This window comes from Saccopteryx leptura, chromosome 1, assembly GCF_036850995.1.
Source record: "Saccopteryx leptura isolate mSacLep1 chromosome 1, mSacLep1_pri_phased_curated, whole genome shotgun sequence".
NCBI classification, from domain to species: Eukaryota; Metazoa; Chordata; class Mammalia; order Chiroptera; family Emballonuridae; genus Saccopteryx; species Saccopteryx leptura.
The window spans coordinates 392,609,468-392,620,498 of NC_089503.1; the positions used below are offsets into that span (position 1 = coordinate 392,609,468).

An 11,031-nucleotide genomic window follows, 5' to 3' on the forward strand; every position below is an offset into this window, starting at 1 on the left:
CCTTGCTATCATATGTGCCTTGACCAGGAGGCTACAGCACAGTGAATGACCTCTTGCTTAATCCAGCAACCTTAGGCTCAAGCCAGTGATCCTGGGGTCATGTCTATGATTCCACACTGAAGCCTCCAACCCCACACTCAATCAAGCTGGTGAGCCTGTGCTCAAGCTGGCAACCTTGGGGTTTTTAACCTGGGTCCTCTGAATTCCAGTTTAGGGCTCTATGCACTGCACCACTGCCTGGTCAGTCACCATTCTCATTTTATAGATTAAAATACAGAAAAATGGAAGTTGAGAATCTTGCCTTAGGTCGCACAGCTGGTGAGGGCAGAGCTTAGATTCAAAGCAACTACTGAATGATCTGGAGTCCATGTGGTATGCACCATGAGATGCTCACCCTGTAGAGGCCAGTGAAGAGAGAGTGAGGGAGACCAGGTGCCCAGACTGAGCCAGGTACATAGACATGCACATGCACATGTTCTTCCCTGGTTTGCACCACTGAGACACAGAGGTCAGAGGAAATCATGACAGGAGCCAAGAGAAGCCCAGGGAGGAGGATTGTGAGCCTACTAGGAGAAAAGGCTCCACTTCCTGGGAGTCAAGGAAATTCCTTTCCTGGTGAGTCTGTCTCAAATCTCTCTCCCTGGGCAGTAAGCTAAGTGTATTGACTTCAGACTTCCACATTTCCAGTTGCTGAGTTTCTATGTATGACAGTGTGAGTTCTCTGTGCCTCTCCTGGAACTCTGGTTCCAGTGACAGGGGGAATGAGGTATGTGAGCTTCAAAGTTTTATGAAGATAAGATTTATTAGAACAGGAGGCCAAGATACCATGGAGGAGATTGGTGTTGACATTCCCATAGCACTTAAGGAACTGTTTGTCTAGCTCATCTCTTGTTATGAAAGTGAAGAATTTGTTTAACCAGTTACTTTTGTATTAACTACACTCTTGGGAGGGAAGTGGTCAGTAGACTCCTTCTGAAGTCTCTTCAGAGGTGGGATATGACCCATGTAACAGCTATGGCTGAGGAGACGCAATTTTATGCTAATAACTCACTACACTCTTTGCAAACATAGGGTTTCTCCCCTGAATGTGTCCTCTGGTGTATGAGGAGATGTGACTTCCATGCAAAGCCTCGTTCACACTCCCTGCAAACATAGGGTTTCTCCCCTGAATGTGTCCTCTGGTGTCTGAGGAGATGTGACTTACGTGCAAAGCCTCTCTCACACTCCCTGCAAACATAGGGCTTCTCCCCTGAGTGTGTCTTCTGGTGTCTGAGAAGATGTGGCTTCTGTGCAAAGCCTCGCTCACACACCCTACAAACATAGGGTTTCTCCCCTGAGTGTGTCCTGTGGTGTATGAGGAGATGTGGCTTCCGTGCAAAGCCTCGCTCACACACCCTGCAAACATAAGGTTTCACCCCTGAGTGTGTCCTCTGGTGTTTGAGGAGATCTGACTTCTGTGCAAAGCCTCGCTCACACTCCCTGCAAACATAGGGTTTCTCCCCTGAATGTGTCCTCTGGTGTATGAGGAGATGTGACTTCTCTGCAAAGCCTCGTTCACATTCCCTGCAAACATAGGGTTTCTCCCCTGAATGTGTCCTCTGGTGTCTGAGGAGATGTGACTTACGTGCAAAGCCTCTCTCACACTCCCTGCAAACATAAGGCTTCTCCCCTGAGTGTGTCCTCTGGTGTCCGAGGAGATAGGACCTCCGTGTAAAGCCTCGCTCACATGCACTGCAAACATAGGGCTTCTCCCCTGAGTGAGTACTCTGGTGTATGAGGAGATCTGCCTTCCGTGCAAAACCTCGCTCACACACATTGCAAACATGGGGTTTCTCCCCTGAGTGCGTACTCTGCTGTATGAGGAGATCTGCCTTCTGTGTAAAGCCTTGTTCACACTCCCTACTAATATAGGGCTTCTTCTCTGAGTGTGTCCTCTGGTGTTTGATGAGGTTTGACTTCCGTGTAAAGCCTTGCTCACACTCACTGCAAACATAGGGCTTCTCCTCTGAGTGTGCCCTGTGTTGTCTGAGAATATGTGACTTATCTTCAAAGCCTTGCCCACACTCTCCATACTTGACAGCTACAATTCTTGACATTCCTACTCCCATAGATACTTTGCCTGTGTCCACTGAATTTACTTCCTGGCCTGTGCTGGTCACTTCCTGTATCATTCTCTCTTGTTCACTAGAGCTTCCCATGTGTCCTTTACAAGGTTTGAAAAAGGCCCTTGAAATCCTCCTCTGCTTGGTCCTTTTAAGCAAAAGGCTGGACTTTTCTTTGACCTCTTGACCTTCAGCTTTGTCATCCCAGTTGTGTGTATAAGTATGTTGCTGCTGCTTACTTGGATCCTCTGGGCAGGAATCCTCTGATTGGAGCTGTTTTCTTGTAGATGTTCCTGGGAGAATCTGAGGGGGGTGACTGCGTCCCATGTGTTGAGTGAGGAATTTCTGACTGGAGAAGATGAGAGAGCAGGAAGGACACGGGTGTATCTCTGGCTTTGGTTCTGCTGAAAGAGTAAATTTTGGTCAGGGTAGAGGTTGATAAGGCTGCATGGGTCATATGTTTTGTCTGATGTTAAGACGTCTCCCATGAGTCATTCTTACGGGTTTGACAGTATAATCTCTGTCTTCCACAAACTGTTTCTTTATAGTCTGTTTTTTTTTCTTTATAGTCTGTTTTATCTTTTAATTTTTATGTACTATATCTTCTTTAGAAATCCAGAAAGCCCATATCAAGGGTCCTTTGTACATATTACCAGGTGAGGGACTGTCAAGTAGCATCAGGGGCTGTTTCACCCCTTGTATGGGTGGAACAATGCTGACCTTTCTTATATACACGTAGATTTTAACACAGTTGTTTAGAAAGACCACTGGCCCCAATTAGGAACTGATTCCCTCATAGTTTCCCATAGATGATAAACTGAAAATATGTCCTTCCTCAAGCCTCACACCAAATATTCATACTTGATTTCATTTAGTGTCAGCCCATTTCATATACAATGGGAAGTCCTGTTTCAAAATATTTCCCCAACCATACTTTTTAAAAATTGATTGATTTTAGAGAGACAGAGAGGAGGAGGAAGAAGAAGTAGAGAAGAAAAAGGAGAGAGAGAGAGAGAGAGAGAGAGAGAGAGATAAAGGCATTTATTCATTTTTCTACCTAAACATGCAGTCATTGGTCATTTCTCGTATGTGCCCTGAACCAGGCTCAACCTTGGTATTACAGGATGATCCTGTAACTGACTGAGCTAACCAGCCAGGGCCCCCAACCATACTTCTTACATGCCTGACTCCTATTCCTCTCTAGCTAATCCACCATCCTCTCTCATTTGGAGATGAAGTAATCTCTGAGAGGATTCCCCACTGAAGTATGTTTTACAAAAATTAACAAAGCAAATAAGAGAAGAAGTATCCCTGTAGCTAAAAATAGCACCATTGTCCCACCTCACTCAGGAAGGTCACCAGTGTCTCAGCTTGGATCACAGCACTGCATTTCCAGGCTGCTGGGCATCTATCCGACCTCTGCTCTTATCCTATATGCTAAACAGGAGTGGCCCTCAGAAAACAGGCCCTGGACAGTTTCTCAGTGGACAGAGTGTTGGCCTGGCAAGTGTAAGTTCCAGGTTCAATCCTCGGTCAGGGCACAAATGAGAAGTGACTATCTGTTTCTCTTCCCCTCCCTCTCTCCCTTCTCTCTCTCTTCCCCTGCTAGATCCAGTGCCTCAATTGGTTCGAGCATCAGCCCGATAACACAGTTGGTTCAAGTGTTGACCTCTGGCACTGAGGATAGCTCAGCTAGTCTGAGCATGGTCTTCATACTGGGGTTGCTGGGTGGGTACTGGATTGGGCACATGAAGGAATCTGTCTATCTCCACTCCTCTCACATAAAAAAATTAAATCCAAAGTAAAAAATAAAAAGATTTTTCCTAAGAATCAAAGGCATATGAAATGAATTCTTCATTTCTGAAGCATCTGATTTGAAATCTTACTGACTTTAGAGTGTACCATGAAAATTTCTAAGGTGAGTTCTCTCTTTTCTTTCCATTTTGAAGAACAGTTGTGCCCACCTCCAGCTGCTGTGAGCTCTCTCTTCCACTTGCTGCTGCACTTGATGCCCAGCTTCTGGCCATACTCGTCATCGTGCCAGACTAGCAGCTCACAGTCTGGCCTGATGACCCAGCAGGTTTGGTAGAAAATCTGCCCATGATACTGAAAGGCCACCAGGTTCTGCTCTTCATCATACCGGGCACAGTTCACATACCTGGGATTGAGGCAGATGAAAGAAAAGAAACCCACATGTGATGAGTTCTTATAACCTCTCAGATCCATGTCCAGCTCTGCACATGACACTCGGGCTCTGATGTCGCTGACATTCACAGTGCTCCCGGAGAACCTTCTCTCCAATGTCTGAGCATGTCACAATGTCATATGACTTCCAATGTCCATGTCCTGCTTACGGTGCTCATCCTGCCTAATACCATTTTCCAAAGCCAATTGCAGATGTAACCTTAACCCAGATTGGCCATTAAACACAGTGAACTCTAGCTTCTCTAAACTAGCTCAGGTCCTGTTTATATCACAGAATTTGCTACTTGATGTTGGACTCTGTGTCTAGATTAGTTCACATCATTCAATACTCAGACCAAGTCCATCTTTTCTTGAGAGGCCTTTCTCCATTCTCCTCACATTTTATTTAGGTAGCTTCAACCAGGTTCCCATAAAAACCTGGAGGTCTCCCCCACCCCCAGAAGTGAGAAGCGGGGAGATAGACAGACTCCCGAATGCACCTTACCAGGATCCACCCGGCATGCCCACCAGGGGGCGATGATCTGCCCATCTGGGGCACTGCTCTGCTGTAACCAAAGCCATTCTAGTGCCTGAGGTGGAGGCCATGGAGCCATCCTCAGAGCCTGGGCCAACTTTGCTCCAATGGAGCTTTGGCTGGGGATGGAAAGAAAGAGACAGAGATAGAGGAGAGGGGGAAGAGTGGAGCAGATGGGCGCTTCTGTGTGCCCTGGCTGGGAATCAAACTCTGGACTTCCACAGGCCAGGCTGATGCTCTACCACTGAGCCAACCTGCCAGGACTTGGAGGTCTCTTTGTCTTAGCAAAATCTTAAAGAACAATAATAGCTTATTCACATTTTGTAGCCCCTGATAAAAGATCCTCTCAGGCAAGTGCCCCATGATCATTGCTCTGCAGGCTTCAGAACTCAGTTCTAGTTAGAAGGGAGGCTGGGATATTTGCTGCCCTCACAGGTTTAGGCCAGTGGTCAGCAATCTCATTATTCAACAGAGCCAAATATTAACACTACAATGATTGAAATTTCTTTTGAGAGCCAAATTTTTTAAAACTTATACTATATAGGTAGGTACATTCCTTATCGAGGTAGTGCCTGCACATGGTATTTTGTGGAAGAGCCACATTCAAGGGACCAAAGAGCTGCATGTGGCTCATGAGCTGCACTTTGCTGACCACTGGTTTAGGCTATCCTTAGTTTAAGTATGCTGGCACTGTGAACTTCTCAAAAAAAATTATAGTTAAATATTTGTAATATCAATTGTTTCACTGTGTCTGCAATTACTCCTCCATAAGAAGATGGGTTATATGATCTGCTTAAGTAATGAATACTTTCATCTAAACTGGAATATAGGAAGGGCTTAAATAATGTTCATTAGGTCAATTAAAGTGTAATCCAGACCCTCAAAGTTTTTTTTTCCAGTGCCTAAATTTTGTCTAGCATAGAGATTTATATTTTGAGGACATATGCTATATTTTTATCCCCCTTTTTTCTCTAAATACCTCTTGCTTTGAAAGAGCACCAAATGGAGAAAAAAGAGGAACAGAGGATTGAGGGAGACCACTGAGGGAGGCATGATGAGAAGGAAAGATGTATGGGCTTGAGAGGGATGCGTGTTCTCGTGACTCCCAGAAACTTATTGGCCTTACCTCATCCAGTTGGCCCAGGATTCATCTTCTCCATTCACATACATATGGCAGTTTCTCCCTTTGGTGATCTGCATTTCAGGAAGAAAAAATAAAGTTTTTTTTCAGTTGAGGAAGTAATAGAGAAATTATTTTACCCTACTATCAACAAAGCTCTTTCAGCTTGCATGCATTGCCACTTGTGACCACATGATACTTTTCTTACTCATCACATCTGAGTTGACCTCTCCACTCAGGGCTGGGAGGAGGCATTCCTTTGTGTGTCTGTACCACTTCGCTCCCACTTAACCTACGATCCTCAACAGGAGCTCCATGTTCTGCAAAGTCGACTCAGTACCCAGAGCTAACCATATTGTCTCCATCCTTGTCCTAGCATGTAGAATGGCAGGTCCTACCAAGCCATGGGAGGGATGTGGGAAGCCACAAGACAGGGGAAGAGGTAAATACTTCTCACCTGCCAGGAGTATCCGTTGTTGCCTGCCTCTTCATCTTCTGTCATCTGGCCCTTATAAGGGCCAAAGTGCAGACCCACTGGCAGAGCAGATGCCTCGTTCCACACTCCAAGCCCAGCCTCAGGGATGCCCGATGGTCTGATTCTCAACCCAGGAGGCAGAGTGAGGACTGCGTGGTTTGGATGCCCCTTATCCACTGCACTGTCTTTTACAAATGTAGGGGGCCCATGCACGTCACAACTGTCAATGAAGAAGTTCTGACACTTCTCACAATCTGGGGGTGAGAGCAACAGGGATTAGGGAAGGTGTAGTGCATGTTTCTGGACATACAGAGCTTCAGAAAGAGCTCAGGAACTCACATCATTGAACCCAATTCTGTAGTGCAGGTCCATAGGGGAATGGAATTCTCTAATGGCCAAATGACCAGATGAAATTATTGTATGAAGACATAACATGCTTTGCGAGGGTCACTTACAGAGGTAGTTATCGTCCTGGGGCCTGCTGACCTCTTGGTACACGTGGCCTTTTCTTTCTCGTAGGCTATACATCTTTACTTCAGTCTCCTTTCTCCTGAGTTCTAAGTTGGAGAAGAGAGTTTGATGGAGTTAGGAGTGTTAGTCCCTATTTTGTCAGAAAACACACAATTTCCTTCCATCAAATTATCACCTGTCATTTTACATACTCTGGTATTTTCCTTTGTCAAGTATTGGCTCAGAGAGCCTCTATAATAGTAAGCCTTTACACTGACTACAGATGGCCAATTCAATTTTTGTTTCTAGATCTTCCCATTGTGAGGTTTAATTTCCCAACATTTAGTTATTCATAAAATATTTATTAAGGGCACAGTATTTGTAAGGCATTTAGGAAAGGCCAGGTATACAACACCAGCAGCATATGGTTGCTATTATCAGAAATGTATTTATTGGACAATGTGTGTCAGTTCTTTTACATTGAATTTAAGCCCTAGCCAGTAGCTCAGTGTATAGAGCATTGGCCCAGTGTATGTCCCGGTTTTGATTCCGGTCAGGGTACATAGGAAAAGTGACCATCTCTTTCTCCACCCCTCCCTCTCCCTCTTCTCTCTCTCTTCCTTTCCTGCAGTCAGTGGCTCAATTGGTTCGAGCATTGGCCCTGGGCACTGAGGATGGCTCGGTTAGCTAGAGCACATCACCCTGAGGTGCTAAAAACCAGCTCAGTACTCGAGAATTGGGGTTACCAGTATCCTGGTAAGAGTGCATACGGGAGTCAGCCTCACTATCTCCCCTCCTCTTATCTAAAAAATAAGTAAATACATACACAAATAAGTGAATTGAATTGCATACTATCAAAGTATCTTCACTTTACACATTGGCATTCAAGAGCTCAGAGAATTTGTAAGATTTGCCCAAAGCTCCAGTGCTCAATTAACTCTTAGTTTAGTAGAGCTTAAATCCAGGCCTATCCAAAGTCCACCCCACATACCTAGGCCATACTTATTAGCCTTTCTAGAGGACTCAGAGGAACTAAAATCTACAAATGATTTTCTCTTATCCAATTTTCATCTAAAGTGTTGTCCAGAGGGTCTTGCTTTTCCAGGATGGACTGTGATGCTGAGGACCCAAGTTTGAAACCCTTAGGCTGCTGGCTTCACTGCGGGCTAATCCCACTTGAGTGCACGCTCACCAGCTTGAGCACAGGGTCGTAGGCTTGAGCGTGGGATCATAGGCATGACTCCATGGTTGGTAGCTCATGTCCAAGGTAGCTGGCTTGAGCAAGGGGTCACTTACTGTGCTGTAGCCCCTCAGTCAAGGCACATATGAGAAAGCAATCAATGAACAACTAAGGAGCTGCAATGAAGAATTGATGCTTCTCACATCTCTCCCTTTTAGCCAGTCTGTCCCTGTCTGTCCCTCCCTATCTCTCACTAAAATAAAAAAGAAAAAGAAAAAAAGCCGATCATGTAAAAAATATAATAAAGGTCACTTAAGTGTACAGAAAATCCATTTCTTTAACATAAAACTTTCTCTTTTCTGTCTACCTGACCTGTGATGGCACAGTGGATAAAGCAATGACCTGGAACACTGAGGTCACCAGTTTGTAACCCCAGGCTTGCCTGGTCAAGACACATATAAGAAGCAATTACTACAAGTTGATGCTTCCTGCTCTTGTCTGCCTCCCCATTCTCTCTTTCTCACTCTTCTCTCTAAAATCAATAAATTAAGATTTGTTATTGATTTTAGAGAGAGGAGGGAAGAGAGTGAGAGAGAAACATTGATTTGTTGTTCCACTCATTTATGCATTTAGTGGTTATTCTTTCTTTTTTCTTTTTGTTTAGCTAGAGAGACAGACAGGAAGGGAGAGGGATGAGAAGCATCAACTTATAGCTGCAGTACCTTAGTTGTTCATTGATTGCTTTCTCATACGTGCCTTGACCAGGGGACTCCAGCTCAGTCAGTGACCCCTTGCTCAAACCTGCAACCTTGGGCTCAAGCCAGCAACGTTGGGCTTCAAGCCAGTGACCATGGGGTCACATCTACGATTGCATGCTCTAGCCAGTGACCCCACACTCAAGCTGGTGAACCCATCCTCAAGCAACAACCTTGGGGTTTGGAACCTGGGTTCTCATCATCCTAGATTGATGCTCTATCCTCTGTGCTACCACCTGGTCAGGCTCCAATGGTTGATTCTTATATGGGCCCTGACTGGACATCAAACCCAGAACATTGGTGTACAGGGACGACTCTCTAATGAATTAAGCAACTTGGCCAGGGTTCCTTTCCATCTTCTTGTTTCAGAGTAGCCTTGTCCAGTCTAATGGTACAGTGACCACCTTGCCTGCTTTCCTTCTTATCTTTTCACCTTTACACATTTGGCTGTTCTTGCCCTTCCTTAATCATCAGATTCTGTGGGCCACAGAAACCATTGGGTCAAGTTTGAGATCACATCTGTGCTTCATCTGTGTTTCAAAGCTAGACCATGAAAGCAGAAGGACCTTACTGACCACACCTTCATAAAACCAGACACACTGAAGAGATGGCTGACACAGGGCTTGATACGATGGTCCCTACCCTGGCCCACAACCCCAGCTGCCTTAATCACCATGATTAATCCTTTCCCATCTGCAATGTGGCCGGCGCTGCCCAGGGAGCCCTGTCCTGGAGCACTGCTCACCGGCCAGACCTTCATCCTCCTCTTGTGATGAGAAGTGTTCTGAATGAGTTATTTCTCACATGCTTTTGTACTTTTATTAAAAGTACAAAGCTCGCCTGACCAGGTGGTGGCGCAGTGGATAGAGCGTCAGACTGGGATGCAGAAGGACCCAGGTTCGAGACCCCGAGGTCGCCAGCTTGAGTGTGGGCTCATCTGGCTTGAGCAAAAAAAAGCTCACCAGCTTGGACCCAAGGTCGCTGGCTCCAGCAAGGGGTTACTCAGTCTGCTGAAGGCCCCCAGTCAAGGCACATATGAGAAAGCAATCAATGAACAACTAAGAAGTCACAACGTGCAACGAGAAACTGATGATTGATGCTTCTCATCTCTCTCCATTCCTGTCTGTCTGTCCCTGTCTATCTCTGCCTCTGTAAAAAAAAAAAAAAAAAAAAAAAAAAAGATTAAAAGTACAAAGCTCATTAACACATCTAAAAACATGTGTATTTATTTACACATGGAAGCAGTGTAGCAAATCACCCCTTACTTCACAATGCACTGTTTGCATCTCGCTTGTTTGCTAAACGCAAGCTCTGTCCCTCGTTATCTGTTTAGAGGCTGGGGACCTGACCCTGGGTCCATTTCAAATGGGCAGTGCGTGCCTGCAGCCCCTCACCTCGCTGCCTCCGAGTCCATTCTTCATGCGAGTCCTCAGTGTCCTCCGCCGGGGGTCTGGTGGCCTGCCGGTGGTGAACCATGAAAGTGGGCCGATGGGCGCCGAGCCCTGGGGAGAAACAAAATCGTGGTCCCGAAAGCGAAGAGCTTGTAGGAGCAGCCCCGACACTTAGCCGGCCCTCATGCAGCCCGCGATTCCCGCCCGTGAGCCGTCACCTTTGCGCAGCAGCGCGTCCAGGTTTTTCTCCACGTTGGGGCCGCGCGCCTTCTCCCAGTCAACCATGGCGGCCACCCGTCCTGGGAGATGTGGGCGCAGATGTCCCTGAGGGCGCCAGGGGCCTGTGGGGGCGGGGCGGTGGTGTGTGTGTGGGGAGAGAGAGAGAGAGAGAGAGAGAGAGAGAGAGAGAGAGACGTGGCCACGTGACCCTGCGCAGCGACTGGAAGGAACCGCTAGTCGCCCCGCTGGATCAGGGCTCTCCCCCGCCTGCCGCCCTGTGCTCACCTGCAGCGCAGCCCACGCCCTCCCCGCAGCTCCCTCCGCGCCGCCCCGCGGGATCCCGTCCGCGTCCACCCTGCAGGCCCAGCCCCAACGTGCCTGCCTGGGAGACGCCGCTGAGGCTGACTGCTTGGCCCACGGGGCGCACGTGGGACCAGCCCCAGGGATGCAAGGACGGGCCAGACTGGGGACTCCAGCCAAGTCAGTGACTCCTTTGCTCAAGTCAGCAATTTGGGCTTTAAGCCAGCGACCTTTGGGCTCAGCCAGCGACCATGGGGTCATGTCTATGATCTAGCACTCAAGCCAGTGAATCCGCGCTCAAGCCGGATAAGATTATTACA

General features: G+C 46.9%; 1 protein-coding gene and 1 pseudogene across 1 annotated transcript; both read right to left on the bottom strand.

Annotated features, from left to right (window-relative positions):
• LOC136387869 (histone-lysine N-methyltransferase PRDM9-like) overlaps nucleotides 1–10,486 on the bottom strand; it is a 107,104-nt pseudogene extending 96,618 nt beyond the window's left edge.
• On the bottom strand, nucleotides 3,738–9,561 carry LOC136390950 (histone-lysine N-methyltransferase PRDM7-like). Its single transcript, XM_066362183.1, is given in 7 exon segments — nucleotides 3,738–3,771; nucleotides 4,108–4,260; nucleotides 5,948–6,015; nucleotides 6,399–6,670; nucleotides 6,872–6,977; nucleotides 7,931–7,985; nucleotides 9,377–9,561. Coding segments are annotated over 7 exon segments (873 nt in total).
• Nucleotides 10,487–11,031: the final 545 nt, after the last annotated feature.